General features: G+C 35.9%; 1 protein-coding gene across 1 annotated transcript; it reads left to right on the forward strand.

The window, feature by feature from the left end:
* The first annotated feature begins 11,718 nt into the window (after positions 1-11,718).
* Positions 11,719-15,463, forward strand: dusp2 (dual specificity phosphatase 2). Its single transcript, XM_062998690.1, has 4 exons — positions 11,719-12,127; positions 14,202-14,320; positions 14,495-14,714; positions 15,122-15,463. Exons 1-4 carry the CDS (start codon positions 11,719-11,721, stop codon positions 15,361-15,363), a joined length of 990 nt encoding a protein of 329 aa, XP_062854760.1. The 3' UTR covers positions 15,364-15,463.
* Positions 15,464-19,901: the final 4,438 nt, after the last annotated feature.

Consider the following 19,901-nt stretch of genomic DNA (forward strand, 5'->3'; position numbering starts at 1 on the left):
TGGTGTCCTTGTTTAAACTGTTTTTGATGACACATCAACATTTATTTTTATTTATTAAGAAGAAGGTAGTTTGGGACAGAGCCAAAGTTCAGATTATATCAGCATTAGGTGTTTCGCTCCCATTTAGTGGTGGGGCTTGAACCAGCGACCTTCTGATTACTAGTCCAGCACCTTAATCGCTAGGCTACAACTTGCCTTCTTGCACTTTTTAATCACCGATTTATGCTTGTAAGCTTTTTTCTATTTTATTAAACATCACCTTCAAAAATCATTTAGTTGACTGGCCACTTATTCATCACAAGGTTTGGGCCACCCTTCCCCAATACCCCATTAAGTTAAATCATAGATAGTTAAATCATGTCTGTAGACATCTGGCCGGTTGTTAGCACTGCTGACATTCAAGCTCGGATCTCAGCAGTGGTGGGGAAGCATAGTAAATATTGTATGTATTTGTTATTTTTTGTATTTAATTATATAGTGGGTAGCACTTCATTTCACAGCAAGAAGGTCCTGGGTTCGATCCCCGGGCAGGGGGGTCCGGGTCCTTTCTGTGCTGAGTTTGCATGTTCTCCCTGTGTCTGCGTAGGTTTCCTCCAGGAGCTCCGGTTTCCTCCCACAGTCCAAAAACATGCAGTCAGGTTAATTGGAGACACTGAATTGCCCTATAGGTGAATGGGTGTGTGTATGTTTGTGTGTGTGTCTGCCCTGCGATGGACTGGCGTCTCGGTGTTACTGTGTGCCTTGCGCCCATTGAAAGTAATAGGGCAGTGCAGTTATTAACACTGTCATCTCAGAGCAAGATGGACCTGGATTTAATTCCCTTGATTCCTTTCTGTGTGGAGTTTGCACCTTCTCCCTGTATTTGTGTGGTTTCCTCTGGGTGCTCCGGTTTCCTCACACAAGTTCAAAGATATGCAGTCAGGCTAATAGGTGCTACTAGAAAGTGTGTGTGTCTGCCCAGTGAATCGTACCCACTGCAACCCTGACCAGCATAAAGCAGCGCTAAAACATACAGTGAATAAATAAATACAAAATAATTAGTTTGAAAGGAAGTTTTACTGCATCATTTTAAAGTTGTAATATAATAAAAACATAAAAGTGAGTTTTATAAGATGAATAAATGACACCTGGTTGGTTTTAACAAACACATAAGAATGATAAATAAGAGACAGAGAGAGTCTGATGGATTTAATCTGAGCTTTCTATCATTAATATTCCCCTGCACGGCCGCTGCTTAATCCCCTGGATTATCAGCTCTTCAAAGCCGCTTCAGATCAACTCCAAATCATTTGTTTCCTCATAAACTTCCCCCTTTTTTGCAAATCAGCGTACTTAACCAACAGTCTGTGTCTGCAGGACTTCCTGTTTAAAATGTCCCATTTACAGAGCCGGATTTAGCTCTGATTCACTGAGATTACCCTCTGGGTGCTGAGTGAGACATGGTTTTATAAGACATGTTTGATCTGTTTATGTTATAAATGCTGTAGACCTGAAAACTGGACAAAAAATGTCACTTTTTACCCTCCATCATTAATGGTTTTTTTTTACCTTTATTACATTTGTATTTGATTGCTCTTGTTGATTGGGATGACAGAATACTACATTTAGTACCACATAATCAAATTGTTCCAGTACAAAAACTCACACATTCTGAGTGCATCAAATGGAAGTTGAAGTAAAATGCTGCCCATGGCCGGGGGTTTACGAGACCATAACCGGCGCTGTTCTGTGGGTGGACCGAATGGCATTTCTTTCTTCTCTGTGGGCAGCAGTGTGATGAGAGGTGCTTGGCTGACCTTCATTTTCTCTGAGGAAGTGTTGCTAAAAGTGGGGCAGTAAGAGAGACTCATTGAGTGTGTGGGAATTGGCTGAGACTACTTTACAAAAACATATAAGTTAAAAAATATTATTATTATAATTTTTAAATTTTTTGTCATTATTTCTTTGCATTAATATGTTTATTTTTCTTCTAGCTCATCTTATTAATATTACTGTTATTATTATTAATATAATTCACATCAACATTATTACCATGTTTATTATTATTATTATTATTGATATTATTATTATTATTGATATTATTATTATTATTATTATTATTGATATTATTATTATTAGTGATATTATTATTAGTGATATTATTATTATTATTGATATCATTATTATTATTTTTGATATTACTATTATTATTGATATTAGTATTATTATTGATATTATTATTAGTGATATTATCATTATTATTATTTTTGATATTATTATTATTATTGATATTGCTATTATTATTGATATTAGTATTATTATTGATATTAGTATTATTATTATTGATATATTATTATTAATATTATCTTTTTTTTATATATATATTATTATTATTATTATTATTATTTATATTGTTAATTATTATTATTATTGATATTATTATTATTATTGATATTATTATTAAAGGTTTTCCATTGTAATTTTTTGCAATAATAATATGTTATTATTACTAGGATTATGGGTAATTTACTGCTGTGCTACCCGAGCTCCCTGACTTATGACATATTGTTTATGCTCTCTTAACCTTCCTGACTTTTATGACCTTTAAAGACTCTATACTTGGTATATTGAGATTTGTTGAGAGCTGGCTGTCGTCCACTATTAGTTTAGACAATCAGAGTCACATGTCGTGAGCACTTTCTTGATACTGAGTTTCTTATTAATAAAGACATTTTGATGATTTTAGCATTTCTTTAATGGCTGTTAATCACTTACTGTAGCTTCGTCATCAGTTTAAGCTTCCATAGTGTGAAAGGCAGATGGAGATTTGGGGATTGTTACTGTAGTTATTCACACCTGATTAGAGACTGACGCTCCCTGGAAAGTCCAGAACTTGTTTAACATGTACTTAATTTACTAGCTAAAGTTGGGTAGGTAAGTACCAGCGCTGCCACAATAAATCAGATTTGTTTACATATTTGGCTGCTGTTAATAGTTTAACGAAAATAATTATGTAAAGTGGATCCAGTAATAAAATTTCACAGCTGTTAGCTGTCAGGAGGAACGAGACCTCATTTCATGTCATGTATTGTGTGCTATATATTTTGTCAACATAGTAAAGACACCGTTGTTAGTGCACTTACTATGTAGTACAGCAGTATGTAGTTTGGGATGCAGCAAAATTGCTGGAGTTTTTGATTTATTTTATAAATTTTGTAAGTCACACTGGAAACATATAAATCTTTATAAATCCTACATTACATCTAAGTGTATTATGGCAGGTTTGGCTGGTGCACATTCATTTTGTAATGTAATTTGATTTAAAAAGCAGTTTTAATGAAATGTGCAGTAAGTAGAGTTTATTATTCTACATGAATGATGAATTGTTTAAGTGATCCATTTTAAGGCTTCTCTTTTATGTAGAAGTGAAAACAGGTTCACAAACGTGTGTTTTATTACTGTTCACTCTGTATTAGTGATTAACACTCAGAATTGATCTGCTGTCTCCTGCTGTGATATTGGAAAGTTCTATTTAAGGTGTTCCTGTTATCAGCTCGGTAGGCACAGTGCACTTTAATCCACTTGTGTGTGTGTGTGTGTGTGTGTGTGTACTTTCCACTGTCAGCTCAACAGGAAGTCTTGAAGCTATACGTTTCCTGTGACACAAACCACACCAACTCCCACGTCTCCATTGTATATCACACCTAAATTCAGACGGCGAGACTCTCTCATTCACAAGCGTTCACCAACGCAGCATCCACGCAAATGCTTACGTAAATGTAAGTACAGTCTGTCAGCAACACACACCTGTTTATGCTGATCTCTCTCTCTCTCACACACACACTTTCCCACTTACCCACTCATCATGGCACATAAGGACATACACATGCATTCTGGGTCTGGGTGCTACTGTCGATAGGTAACAGATTCACACTCACAGTGATGAAATAACAGACAGGACGTGGTGAGGGGGGGGGGCATCTCACGGTTACACCTCAGTTGAGCTTTCTAGATTCATTTGTATTAAATTTAACACACTCTAAGTGTAAAGAATTAGGAAAGCCTTTAAGTCAGAGCCTGTAGTCCTCATCTGGGATTAAGTTACTTGCTCATTTCAGGTGTAGGTGATCCAGCCCTATGTGAAGAGGTTTTGTGGTCACTGTATCATTTTGTGATGGTGACGCTGGGGCTTTGTTTGCAGATGAAGCTTATTACTTATATATCTGCTGCCACTACAACCTTCACGAAGGAAGCCAACGAAAGATGAGATGAGATAAATGAGATAAACAAATATTATGTAAGGTTATGCCTGCTGAGTTCATGTATTTAATTAATAAACAATAAAGCAGAGTATTATAGTTCAGAATAATGTAAAATAAACAGGAAGGGAGAAATATCTTGCTAACAAACAGTCATTCACACTGTTTCAGGTTTTGTTGTTGCTTTATTTTGGTAGGGTCGCAGTAGGTCCACTTTCCACAGAATTACTGGATGTAATGCCGTAACATGCATTGCAATCCACCCCTGTTGAAATATAGCCAATGCATGTTTGTAGACACCCGACTGGCCGATAGCACAACTTTGAGATTCGAACCTTGGAATCCAGTGTTAGTCAACATTAGTGCCTTACCTCACAAATTCCCACAGCCAAACCAGATTTATATTAATGTATTTATAATGTGATGTCCAACACAATCATGGTTGGGTGTCTACATACTTTTGGCCATGTAGTGTAGCTTTTACATTTTATTACATCAATAAAATATTTCACTGTTTTTTCTTTTCATGTAATACAATCCTCATGGTTTCATAAATCAACAGTAAATCTTCATCGTGTTGGTGAGCTGAACATCTGTACTTTCCAGTTAGTTCATTATTATTTCAGCTCGTGTTTTGGGAGGTGAGGGTGGAGGTTTGGGGAGAATTGAAGGGGAATTACAGGCTGAAGGAGTAAACGAGGGGATGGAATGAGTGTGTATGAGGCTGAGCTCAGCTGTACATACAGGATGGGTTAAAATCACACACCGTAGGAGGATCCTCCTCTTCTTTTCTTTAAAAAAAAGCACTTTCTGTTTTGGTTTGTCTTGCTGGGCTAACAGAAGTGTAATTTCTTACTTTTTTTCCCAACTGTTGGTGTCACGAACCAAAAGTGGGTAGTCGAGCTCTTTTAGATGGGTAACAGACATGTAAAAAAAAAATCATACATGTGTGACTGTGTTTTTAATAAGTATAAATTGTAAATAATAATAATAATAATAATAAACAACTCATACCAGCATTAAGTGTGCATCAAATCCAAGTCAGGATCAATTCTGGTGTAATTAGGTGCTTGTGCTAGTGCAATTATAATTATTATAGTAATTGTAATTATAATATTATGATATGGTAACATAGTGTTTGATAGATTTTATTGTAACTTAGTCATTACCCATACGATTCCATGTCATCATTTTCTATACATTCAGATGCATCATTTTACATTTTCTGCATTTAGCGGACACTTTTATTTAAGGGAATTACAGTACTGTGACAGTATATTGTCTGAACAATTGAAAGTTAAAGGCCTTGCTCAACGGCCCAACAGTGGCAGACTGGAAGTGGTGGGGCTCGAACCAGCAACATTTTGATTACTAGTCCAGTACCTTAACCAGTAGGCTACAGCTCATCAAAATCTGCTGGCTTTGATTAACCTGTTATTTAACCTTAACTTCTTCTGTGATGAACATTGGACCACATTGTTCGGACTTAATGTTCATGTACATTTTTAAATTAAACTTTTAAAATAAAGACAGACAGACAAAAATTTGTTTTTTCTAATTTAATTATAATTAAACTCATTCAGGAACACTGAAGAAATGTTTAGTTGGCAGATATTAAATGATTTTTATGTATAGAAATGGCTTTTAATTTTCAAAAACTGCATTTTTTTCAGGAAATGTTGTATAGTGTAAAATAAAAACAGTTTAAAATTAGAGGTTTTATTTATTGTAATTTGCCAGAAACATTCATTTGAAAAAAATAAATAAACACAATTTATTGCAGACAAACAATATATTATAATACACTGTATTGTCATGATACTATACAGTACACAATACAGCATTGATATTTATCTATTCTAAGTAACAAACTCCAAAACTACCTAATTAGATTTCTCACAAAATAAATGTACATCATTTTAATTATGTTTATTAATTCTTTACATTATAAAACTTGAACATATACACACAGACCACTACACATTATTTACATATTCCATATCCAAACTGTCCTCCACACTGTAATCAATACTCCTCAATTTTTCTTTCTACATAAATAAATAAACAAGTAAATAAAATAAAGCAAGTACAGATGTACAAACCCCCAACTTTACTTCTGTAACTTGGCAGCAAAAGAAAACGAGTATTACACTACTTATTACAGTGATGATTACACAGTAAGACAAAATCAGCCTAGAAAAAGTAAACAGATAGTTTGACATTTGGCACATTAACAAATGTACTGTTACATAAATAACATCTTTGCTACTCTACACACTTCTGAAGCCGCTGGTTATGAAATGCTATGATTATTTATTTTACTTTATTTATTTTACTTTAGAATAATAAGTTACACTTATTTAGTGCCCAAGGTTGCTTTACATACAAAAGTAACAGTCACACAGAAATAGCAGAAGATGAAGTGAGAAAGTGCTGAGAAAAAAAGGTGAGTCTTTAGGAGCACTTTAAATTCAGTTTCAGAGCGACGGGGCAGCAACACTAAAAAAAACTACCACCCATAGTATTCAGCCTAAACCTGGGAACTACTAGGAGACCAGTATCTGATGACCTTAAATTCCGGGATGGAGTGTAGCTCTTGAGAAGGTCCAACAAATAAACAGGACCTAAACCATGAAGTGACTTAAATGTGAGAAGCAAAATTTTATATTGTATTTGCTTATTAATGGGCAGCCAGTGAAGCTGCTCAAGGACAGGAGTGATGTGATCAGATTTCTTTGTATGAGTTAGAATCCGAGCAGCAGAATTTTTAACTATTTGTAGGGGACGAAGTAATACTGAGAAGAAGTTATACTGAGAATGTAAATGAAAATGTAAAGTCTGCCGGATATAAAATCACATTGCAGCCGACACACTCGTGTAAGGCGTCAGCATGAGGCAACCGTGAACCATGACGTCCCTGCCGCGGGCCTTGTGGCTTTCGGGTGCCACGATCTTCTTATACTGTAATCTGGGGGTGTTTATGAGCACTGCTGACATTTCATCAGCAGCCAGACTGAATTCCTCATGATTCTTAATCAAACATGAGGCAGCGCTGTTTCCATTTTACCATTCAGCAAAACAACCAAAACAAACTTCTGCTCTGATGAGAAGTGATGAGTTCATGCAGGAATTGCTCAGCTTATCCTGATGTAACATGATGATTCCCTGAAAATGTGAATGTAAGAAGTTTGGATTGCAGCCACAGGTGTAATCACAGTGTTTACTTCCTTGTTCTGAGTCATTTTCATTAATAACTTATCAACAGATCTAAGAAAAGTTAATGTTATTGTGTTTACATTGTTCAGGTACAAAGTTGTGTTCATTATGATTGGAAAAAGTTTTTATATCACCATTTCACAATTACTATCTTTACAAACTTTAAAAATAAAAAGGATCCTAAAGCTGTAGCCAACGATATGTAGGATATGTTTTTAATAAATAATTTAAGGTGCCCAAGTGGCGCAGAAGGATATTCCGCTAGCACACCAGCGCCGAGATTCTGAACTCCTCGGTTCGAAACTCGGCATTGCCACCGGTCGGCTGGGCGCCATCTAGCGGGCATAATTGGCAGTGCCTGACACAGACACGTCTCTGCTTGGGCGGGATGCCCGGACTATGTGGGTGGGGTCTTCAAAAACGCTGTGTAAGGACCCTGACTGGCAGATAGAGAGGTGCCTGTGCAGAATGTTGGGGTGAAAAAGGGTTCCGCTAAGGGCTGCACACGGGTCGGAGGAGGCATGAGCAGCAATATACCCACCTCGACTGCAATCAGGGATCCACCAGCAGTGGAAGACAAACTGACTACGCTAAATTGGGAAAAAATTAATAAATAAAATAGAAAATAAATAAATAAATAAATAATTCTAAAGTAATTTAGATTTTTTTCTTGAATTTACTACTTAGTTTTTAAATATAAATCATGTCAACAACACCTTAAGTGAAAAGTTTATCTTTAGTGCGTTAATATTTATAATAGTTGAACAAAAGCTGCAAATCTATGAACTTAAATGAACTTCTGGTGAGTAAATCCACCTGCTTCAAGTCGTCTGATAATGTGTTTGAATGAGAAGAATCAGACTCAAGAAAATCTGAGCTTTTGTACAGAGGAATCGACACTTTCATAAATGTGCTGACTTGCTTTTCAGTAGCGCCAGGTACTACATTTCAGGATCAATTCTGGAAGTAATTGTACATTTTTTATTTAAATTATGTTGATGATATGGCTTGTAAAAAAACACATTGACTGGGTTTAAAAGACTCCGGACTCTGGCTACTTTGACTACTAATTTGACTACTGGCAAATCTCAGCAGTGCTACTGACCTGGTTGGACAGTCAAGAGTGGCCTCAGACTTTTGGCACCACTGTATGTGTTGAATAGAATTTTTTTTTTTACCTTGTTGGTGAGGAAATACAGTATCAACAGTTCACTTTGATGCAGAAGTATTACCTGCTTTTTCTGGTAAATAAGGAAATAAGAATGTACTTATTGCTGCAAAACCTACTGCAATAATTGTAATGCTGTATATGGAATTTCACACACCAAAAGTTAGTGTGACCGGGGCTTTATGTTGTTTTGCACCACGAATTCTCATGTGTCAACTGAAATCACTTTCGATCTGATGTACAGTACATTACCCTACAAGGGAAATGAATCCTACAAAACATGAACTGAAAACAGTTAAATCCTCTGTGTGAAACTACAAGATGCAAAACTGTGACATGATTAAGCAAATATAGTCTGTCCAAAAATATAAGAGGAAGCTGTGTGTAACCCACGTACTGAGTGTGTAGGGTGGGGGTGAGGATGTTGCACACAGCTGGTGTGTGTTTTATAACTGTGACCCCTGGATTACTAAACAGATTAGCCGGTCCTTCCGGTCTGTTTAATTCCGACTATAATTCCATTGTCGTAGCTCACTGTAATTCCCTTTTCCTTCCCAAAAACAGTTTACCATTCTGCTGTATTGTTCACATTCAAGTCAAGTGTGTGTGTCTGTGTGTGTTTGAGAGTGCTGTGTGTGTGTGTGTGTGTGTGTGTGTGTGTGTGCGCAAGGACAACAACAGTGATTGTTTTGTAAACTCAGCAGGTCATGTTCAGTCTTAAGGTTAATGATGTGTATCGTAGTGTGGATTATGTGGTGTGTATTATGTAGTGTGTATAATGTGCTGTGTATCACATAGTGTGTGTGTGTATATATATATATATATATATATATATATATATATATATATATATATACAGTATATATATATATATATATATATATATATAAATACACACACACATATATATATATATCAAATCAAATCAAATCAAAGTTTATTTGTCACATACATAGTCATACACAGTACAACTGGCAGTGAAATGCTTTAGTGACTGCTCTGCCACAGTAATTACAAAAACTACAAAATAGTTAAAAAATATACTGTATTATACAGAAAATATAGAATGTATATAAAAGTAAGAATATAGAAACATTAGAAAAAAATAACAATATAATTAAAAAGAGCAATTTAAAGTAAAGTGAACATCAGAAGAATTAACAATGTAATTACAAAGGGCAATTTAAAGTGAACACACTACATAATATATACATACATTATGTGATACACACCACAATATACACACTATAATGTATACACACTATAATATATATACACACTGTGATACACACTATAATATATACACACTATAATATATACACACTATAATGTATATACACTATGTGATAGTGTGTATCACATAGTGTATATATATTATAGTGTGTATACATTATAGTGTGTATATTGTGGTGTGTATCACATAATGTATGTATATATTATAGTGTGTATATTGTGTTGTGTATCATGAGGTGTGAATCACATAGTGTATGTAAATATTATAGTGTGTATATATTATAGTGTGTATATATTACAGTGTGTATCACATAGTGTATATATATTATAGTGTGTATACATTATAGTGTGTATATTGTGTTGTGTTGTGTATCATGAGGTGTGTATCATGTAGTACACCTGGATTTCATTCTCACCTCTGGTCACTGTTCATGTAGAATTTTTAATCCTCTTCCCATGTCAGTTTGGGCTTCTTTGGTAACTCCACTTTTCTCCCACTAAGCAAAACATGCAGTGGGTGGATTGACTGTATGTGTGAGTGTGTGGTGCTCTGGGATGACACCCCAGATGCATGAATAAGTGAATGAGTAAGGAGGATAGGGTGAAATACATATTTTCGTTATATTATCGTTCTCCTGTCCTTGCTTTATTCACCTCAGCCATCATGTTTGTGCACCTGCATGGAAAGTGAATACATATAGCTTTGTGTGTCATATTACACTGTGCCCACACACACACACATGCATTATCCATATTTGTTTGTTCTGCTGTTTATGCGTCACATCATTACAAACAATGATTCATAAACCATCGGGAATTACGAATGACTTTTATTTTCTTTCTTTATCCCTATAGCCTCAGTGTGTGTGTGTGTGTGTGTGTGTGTGTGAGTGAAAGCCCGGGGGTAACCCCGCTCACCTCGTGCCCGTGGGACCCTGTGGAAAACGCGTGCGCGTCAACATGCCAAATATGGAACGCCGGTTGCAGCCGAATAGCCATATATGGCGTTTCCGTCTGTGACGTCGCATCTCTACAGAAAAAAGAGGGCGGTGAGTTGAAATAGCAGCTCCAGACTTCCGCCTGCACAGATACACTCGTCATCTGCAAGCAAGAAGTTTAATAGAGGAGAAAAGATGCTTTAAAACCAGCTCACAGTTACAGCTGAGAGGGGGAAAAGCTATAAGAAGCTCCACGAGTGGATGACAAGGAAGGAAATGACATTGTAATTCGAAATATTTACGAATACATACAAAATACAACAATAAGCAAGAAGACTGAAAGAAAAACTAAGTTTTTGGGGTGTTTTATGATTAATTTGGCTGTGAAATTTATCATTTAAATGAATACTTATACATTTAAGAAGAAAGGACACATTTATCTGCATTAGAATTCACAAGAAGACATTTTTCATCATTTTTGTGCTGCTGTTTTTTTTATCCCAGGACTAAAGAAGATTATAAAGAAGACCAGACAAAATCCAAATAATAAACAACAAGCTTTGGGTTCTTTTTTTGAAATTATTTGAACATATTTATTTATTTATGTATTTATTAAAATCCGCATAAAGTTTTATATGACTTTCTTCAGAGGAAGCCTATTTATATATCCAAAATATTCCAGTAAAAACTGTGCTGGTGATTTTTCGTGCACTTTTTAATTCTATTTTATAGCAAAACGACTCTTAAATAAAAGGGGGAAAACTGCTGAACTGAATCAATCAAATCTACAACAAATTAAAAACGCTGCTGCTGATTTTTCGTGCGATTTTAAACTCTTATTTAGAAGCAAAACGACTTTTAAATAAAGAAAGAAACCTGCTGAACTAATTCCAGCAATAACGGTGCAGAAGATCCACAAGCAGTGATGGGAGTGATCGGAGAGCCGGTGGAAATCTCGAGCGGGGAGCTCGCGCACATGCTCGCGAGCCCTGAGCTGAGTGGCGCGTGCTCGCCAGCGCTGCTGGTGCTGGACTGCCGGCCGTTCCTGTCCTTCTCTCGCGCGCACATCCGCCGCGCGCACAACGCCGCCTGGAACGCGCTACTCCGGCGCAGGTGCAGCAAGGGCTCGGACTCAGGTGTGCGTCTCGAGGGCCTGCTCGCGGACAAAGCTCTGGTGGGGCGCGTGAAGAGCGGAGAGTTCCGGCAGATCGTGGTGCTGGATGAGAAGAGTCGCGCGGTCACCGAGCTGCAGCGCGAGAGCCTCGCCTGCTTGCTGCTGCGCGCGCTCCACGCCGAGGTTCCAGCTGGAGTTTCGCACGTCTTCTTCCTGCAAGGTGAGATTTTACCTGGGTGCTGTGATGTACTATAGTACAGAAATGTGCTCGTATGCAGCAGTTTGTGCACCTCTGATCATTATCATGTGGAAACACGTGAGCGCATCTTTTACCTGGAGCAAACTTCTGCACATTTTGTGGTTGCGCAAAAGTTTTGGCACATTTAACATTTGGGGTTTTATTTTTCCCCACAATTTTGACAATTATTAAAACATTGGCCACTATAATTTGCATAATACAATACTTAAGTACTAATATGTAAGTATAAATAGTAGTATTATTATAAGTGTAAATAGATTTGTATAGGCCTATTTGTTAAGATATCATAAGTTATTGCTAATATTGGCTCTTCATATACTTACATATTACATATTGCCTGTTTATAAATATAACAAATAAGTTATTATTTAACATTATTAATCATATTATTCGTTGTTTGCATATCATCAGTATGACTGTATCATAGTTTAAAACACAATTGATCACTATGACACTATAGAAATAAATTGAATATTTATTATTAGTAAAGTAATGTGCTTGGGGCAGAATTATGACTCGAGTGGTTATAAATTAAACTATAAAAGCATAATTGCTAGTTATTAAGCAGCTTTAGTATGTGAACAGTATAAATAATGGAGTAAAAGGTTCCTGGGTTCATGTCTGTAACCTGACTGCCTGAAGGAACGTAAACTTTCATACAATAAAACTGCTTTAATCAGATTGTTCTAACAGTTTTGCTTTATTATGCTTGCCAGGTATTTTCATTTTATTGACCAGAGCATCATTATTGCACTTTTTAATAAAGTCTGCTTTTATTTTAGTTCACAACAGAGGTGCACAAAATCATCTGCTTTTTACAAGGCAAACCGGTTACAAACGGGGCTGCAAATAATGCATTTAATACATGAGCTATTTAGTAGTGTTATGAGTGGAGCTATTATAAAATATTAGATTTTTTTTTAATATTGGCCGTTTCAATAGGGCCACACTATGTATCATTTATTAATAAACCGTTGGTTATCGTTTGCATTTTAATAAGTTTATACAACAATGATATTGCATTTCTACATACAAAATTATTTATATTAAGTATCTGCATGTAATAAAGTTCAGTCAATTCGATTCCTGACGACCATATAAATAGTATTCCTCCAGAACAACCTGTCTTCTATTTGGGTCTGTTATTAAACAATGATATGTTAATTCTGAAATAAATAATATAGCTTATGCTGTAAGATAATATAATAATTCACACATTGCAAGAAACTATAAGATCATTATTTTATATTACAATATTTTATACAATAGCAAACATTATTATTAATATTATTATTATTATTGTTATTTATTATTATGAAATCAAGTTGCCACCATTAAACCCAATCATTAAATTCACCTTTAACCTGTTCTTCCATTAAGCCGTTTATTTAGGCAAAAACTGTTTAAATTGTGTAACCTCTAAGGATTTAATTTAGAGCTTTTTATTTGATTAATGGCTGCTTAACATAAAATATATGTATATTATAAATAAAATATAATATATAAATATGAGTGGCTTAAAGTAAACGGGAAGGTGATTAAAATGTGAACAATCCTGACAGGCCTCCACAGCTGCAGTATCTCTAGTTATCACATTGCTGGCCTTTGCAACACTCACATCTCACAGATCTGCTTATTATTATAAAGCTATATTTACAATTACATTTGATCTGTAACACTGACAGAAAAAAATAAGACAAATAAAGGGCCAGCAAAAGGTGGACAGCCAGTTGGGGTCTTTATTAGGTTTTGCCCAATATTTAATCACTAAAAAATTAAGTTTGATAATCATCATACATCAGAAACTGTTAATAAACCCAAAGCCTGTATCAGTTCATGTGGCACTTTTTAAATAACATTTATTAAATATATGCACATTTTAATACATACAAGCATTTAAGTTCCTGTATCTGATCTTATTTACAGTATTTGCATGTATAATTAATGATGTATTATTCATACAAGAGCTTCTAATTTCCTGTTTAGCTCTGTTCAGGTTAATAAAGTGTAATTTTATGTACATATTTGTTTGTAGGTGGCTTTGATGGGTTTGCAGCACTTTATTCTGAGCTGTGTATCAGTCAATCCAGGTTTTGTGATACCAGTGAACCAGACCCACGAGTCTCTGGCAGAACGACACCTCTATACGACCAGGTACAGAAAACATTCCTGTACAATATATAACATTTAATAATTCTGGCTAAGATTAAATGAAATACAAAATGTTAAGAGAGAGGGAGAGACAAACTATAAACAACAGTGACTTGATACTCACTAGTGTGAATGCAGGATGACAATCATAATCAATATTTGCGTGTTGCTTGGCAGGGTGGACCGGTGGAGATCCTGCCCTTCCTGTTCCTGGGCAGCGCTCATCACTCGTCTCAGAGGGAGCTACTGGCGCACTGTGGCATCACGGCTGTTCTGAACGTCTCTTCATGCTGTCCAAACCTCTTCGAGCATGAACTGAGCTACATGAACCTGAGAGTGGAGGACAACATGGCAGCTGATATCCGAGTGCTCTTTCCACAGGCCATACACTTCATCGGTAATTAGACTTAAATACTTTACACCATCATACCACGGTCAGATGTCCTCGCATCTTAATCCAGAGTCAATCTAGTTTCGTCATTTGGAGAATGTGGGCCAACCATGGCGAGGAAGCTAATAGAGTAGACCTGGTATAACTAGCTCCTGGTGGCACCAGAACCACTGCAACCCTGATCAGTATAGAGAGGTTACTGAGGATAAATAAATGAATACTATCTTGTGTATTTGAAACACAGCAGTGGTTTCTTTTAAGCATCTTCAGCTGCACTTTCAATACATGCTCATGATCAGGAGTAGCATGTAATCTGTAGCTGATATAAGATTCAGTGAATTTAGATTGTGGATACGATTATTGTTCATTTTAAGAACCTCAGGTAAGAAGTCTTTTTTCTGTCATCTTTTCAGACTCTGTGAAAAAGAGCGGTGGGCGAGTTCTGGTCCACTGCCAGGCCGGCATCTCACGATCTGCCACCATCTGCGTGGCGTATCTGATCCATTCCCTCCGGGTTCGTCTGGATGAGGCCTTCGAGTTTGTGAAGCGGCGGCGGCAGGTGATTTCTCCTAACCTGGGATTCATGGGTCAGCTACAGCAGTTTGAGGTAGATGTTTTGTGTAGCTACTCGGAGAACAGCAGCCCTGCCTTTTAGTTCATCTGCTTGGACAATGGAGACCTTTAAAGACCTCAGGACTGGCTTTAATATCTACACAGACGAGCCGTAAAAAAGGCACTAAGCATCAGAGACTGATCGGACAAGATCGTCTTCAGGTTTTAATGTCCTACAAAACTTTAAAATTTCTTCATATGTGTGAGATCTTCATTCATTTAGGATTCTACAACAGTTGAACTCTGAATCAGTACTTATGAGCCATGAATTAGTTGAGCTCCTGCATTTTTTTTCTGTGAAAGAATATACATCAGAAGTTCCTTGCTGCTGTAAACTAGTTTATTGGGGTTCAAAAAACAACTTAAATAATCAATAGAAAGCAAAAAAATATCTCTTTTATGCCATTTTACTTCTTCATTAGTGATTGACTACAGGCAGTGACTTATCTGAGCCCATGCAAATAGGGCTAATTTGCCTGCACTCATTACAAAACACATGGAACAGTGGTGGTTTTGCAAGGGTGAGAGAAAATTTGGCTGCACAGTCAGACGTAATCCAAAAACCACAAACAAGAGTTTTTTTTAAACTAAAAGCTGCTAAAACACAGGCGACACCGTGCATAGTCAAGCAAGCTTTAGTTTGTCATGGGATCAGGACCATTTAAGGTGCTGCCAACATATTCATGTCCCTTACACAAGAGTGACTTCCATTGTATACAGTTTATCTATCACTAATGAACCGGGGTGGAAGATACGACAGAAAATATTGTATCAAAACACATGAAGAGATTTTTAAAATACATTACATTTAGTAAACCAGTTCTATACTTCCAACTTTGTGGTTTGGGGGAGGCTTTTCTGTTTGATGGGGTTTGTGTGATAGAGCTTAAGTAGCCTGGACAGAGCCCTGGCATAAACCCTGCTAAACACTATTGCTCTGAACGTGTGCTGAGGACGTGATTTTAGTTCCTGAATTTTCAGGGACGGGTCTGTATGCAAAAGCAATAGTTTGTCAGTCTGTTCCATTCCTCTGTCAGCCCAGGCAATAAGATGATATGAATCCTATGCATCGTGCAAACTGACCTCTATTGTACCATTCATTTATTCAGATTAAACTGTTGTGTGTGATGGGTTAAATGAACTCAGGGAGGGGTCAAAGGGTAAAAAAAAGTGACCTTAAAAAGCAAGACTCAAACTAAATGTATGGAATGTGTAATGTACTGTAAAGCCTGCAAATCTGAGTCCATGTTGCACTATTTTTAACATTGTGACAATTTAATGTTCTTTTAAGGTTTAAGGGAAGGAAATATTTATGTTGTGAACTTTGTTCTGTTTTTCTATGTTAATATTAATAATCGATTATGCACTGCACTTTATATGTAAATAAGTTATTTTTTTCAGCAATAATAATAATAAAAATATGCTACTTGTTTGAAATTTTCAATAAAAGATTTTGATTTTTAAATAAAACATGCAGTGTGTTTAATACTTTTTAACAATTTACACTACTATTTCATTATCATGCTGGGATTTGTCCAATACTCAAATAACATCTAGTCTCTCTAGAGTTCTATGGGTTCACGTTTAATTGATAAATTGATTACTTGCCTGACAAAGTGTACATATTAACACATAAGCTACAGTCAGTAACTGTATACCCACAAACTTGGTAGGTCTAAGATAAGCATTAAATGTACGTACAAGATAGATGTACCTTTAAGTCCTCTGTGCTTTTCTATTTTGTTTAGTATACAACCAGTGCATTGATCCTCTTTACATTTACACACATCTTATCTTTAAATTTTGCAACTATAAATGTAAATAAAGATAATTATGTGATTATGAGCATAAACAAAGATTTTAAATGTTCTCATGCAGATTTCATTATAAAATATGCTGCAATTTATTAGGAAGACTTTTACATAAATATGATGTTGAAAATAAAGAAGCTAATTGAAGTTCTCAGGGACAAATTCATTGAATGGAACAATCAAGACAAACACCTAAAACATCCCTGTCAGTAAAATTGGTTCCATAATCCACAATGGAAAATAAATGGAGCCATAATTTTTCCTTCATCACAAAAGCTTCCACAACATGCACTCAGACTAATAATAAGAAAGGTCAAAGACAAATCAGAACTCTTTTTGGAACTGCAACTTGGTCATTTAAAACAATTTTACAAAATAACTTAGGTAATAACTCATTCGTATGGTAATAATAATGGTAATAATGCATTTTCTTATGTTTGAAGAAAGAAGAATTGTTTGTACAAACCCAAGAACATCAAACCCACAGTGCGGTGGTGGGAGCATCATGATATGGGGCTGCTTCTCTACAAACAGGGCTGGGACCCCAGCTAACAAAATTACGTTCTGAGAACGTTCCCTAAACGTTGCATTTTGGTTGTGGGAACGTTGCATTGGAATGTTCCCTCAACGTTATTTTATCCAGTTTTCTTGATGTTCTCAGAATGTTTTTTTAAAGTTATGAAAACGTTCATAGAACGTTACCTAAACCTCATTTGCAACCATAATTTAACGTTCTGGGAACGTTGTCTTGGAATGTTCTAAGAACATTTAAAATAAGGTCCTCTGAACGTTCCCTTAACATTCCATTTTGGTTGTATGAATGTTTTATTAGAACATTCCTTCAACTTTATTTTGTCAGTTTTTTGTCAGTTTTCCTAATACTCTCAAGACATTTAATACAAGTTAAAGAACATACCCAAAAACATTTTTAAATGTTTTAAATGTTACTTTAACATACTTTTAACATAACTAAAGATAATGTTAATCCAAGACAATGTTAATCCCTCTGTCTCTGGATTGGATGAAGGAGATTGCAGGCAGAGAGAGAATCTGTTTAACTCTGCACATTTATTCTCAACACATACACACACACACACACATTCATGCTTCCAACCCGTTACATGTGCATTTACCTTCTAACCGTTAACTAATTTACAGTTATATATCACCAAATACAATTCTAATATACTACGGTCTTGAACCCCCCAACCCCCCCCACAGACATTACCATTAATTAAAAAAAATATCTGAATCACTTATAACATCATAACATTTGCTACGATGGTCTAATTCAAACAATTCATGTGATAATACTGACATAAACGGAGGCAATTTGATGCATGTTTTAAAAGTTATTGAAGTTATCAATATGCTGAATACTTTAAATGCTATTGATGTTATTAATAAAAATCTGTTTTTTATTATGTAATAATGTTAAATGGGACATATTAACAGAGAATTTAATCTCATTGAAGAGGAAGTTAAATATGGGTGTTTAAGCAAGTCTAAACCAATAACCTGCCCTGAAGGACACTAAAAATTAAGAATCTCCATCAAGCACATACTTTATTTATTCATATTTATAGGCAGAAAGTGAAAATGCACTGTGTGTAACTTGTAAATAATGTCTGTTTAACACGTTAGCCTGTTAGCAAACAGTTAGCAGACTAGCAAGCGGTTGCTTCTCTCAGATTCACTACTTGTCCTTAAAACGATTCAAAAAGTTGAATTTAGAATTTATAGTGAAGGGGTGAATTTATAGTGTGGCCAAATCCACTGGTAAAAAGCGTTAATATTTTCACTTCTTTCACTTGCGATTGTTTTGAGAATAGAAACTCTGGAAACCACAAGATGTCAGTAGTGTTCCATCCACCGAACTGGAAACGTCAGGGTACCAGTTCATACTGGAGTGTAAGGCTGCAGCCTTGAACTGAACATTGAGGGGAACCAAACCTACAAAAGTGGAGTTCCTGCTATTCTGAAACGTTCCTGACGTATCAGCTTCTGATGGGAACACTGACAGATCCTAACATCACTCATATGTTATAGAATATCTTTAGTTACAATTTACATATCAGTATATTGAGAGGGGGGCATTCAGATCCAATCTGAATATTTGGGGTGAGGTTTGGATAGGGAGTGACCACCTTAAGTGTATATTGTTATTGTTACGGCTTAGCTGGAGTGGGTCTCTCAAATGTACAGCTTTTGTAGACCTTTAGTTGGAGAACTTAGGGGACATAGTGTCCCTGTTACATTAATTAATGTAAATAATTACCATTAAGGATCACAGTATTACTGCTGAGAACAAACTGACTTATGGACACATTGTTTGTACCTCAGGGAAATGAAATATATGGGTACAGCAGCTTATTATGACAGTTAAGGTGACTCAACAAACCACTGATATTCTCTGTAAACAGGGTTGTAACCTGCACAGTTTAGCATTTATATATAACCCCATCCATTTGATCCCACAACCTGAAGGTCTTTGTTGACTATATAAACTGTTTACTTCAGACACTTCAGAATTACATTTTCAAATAAGCAAAACAAAAATGTACTTTACAAATATGCATACAGTCAAAGCGCTTCTTTGGAACACTTATGTGGCCATTCTCCTTCCTAATGACTGAATTTTCCAGCCCCTATGCACAAAGTAAGATCTGTAAATATATGGTTGGATGAGACTGGTGTGAATGAACTTCAGTGACCTGCAAAGCACCCTAAGCTCAACCCCACTGAACTTATTATTTTTTTTTTTTTTTTT

The sequence above is a fragment of the Trichomycterus rosablanca genome, chromosome 7, assembly GCF_030014385.1.
Source record: "Trichomycterus rosablanca isolate fTriRos1 chromosome 7, fTriRos1.hap1, whole genome shotgun sequence".
NCBI lineage: Eukaryota > Metazoa > Chordata > Actinopteri > Siluriformes > Trichomycteridae > Trichomycterus > Trichomycterus rosablanca.

What these genes read in the sequence shown, in the direction of transcription:
- dusp2 (XM_062998690.1), top strand. Translation starts at nt 11,719, where the DNA reads ATGGGAGTGATCGGAGAGCCGGTGGAAATCTCGAGCGGGGAGCTCGCG. An exon ending in CGACACCTCTATACGACCAG is followed by an intron (nt 14,321 to 14,494) that starts GTACAGAAAACA and finishes GTTGCTTGGCAG; the next exon opens with GGTGGACCGGTGGAGATCCT. An exon ending in ACAGGCCATACACTTCATCG is followed by an intron (nt 14,715 to 15,121) that starts GTAATTAGACTT and finishes TCATCTTTTCAG; the next exon opens with ACTCTGTGAAAAAGAGCGGT.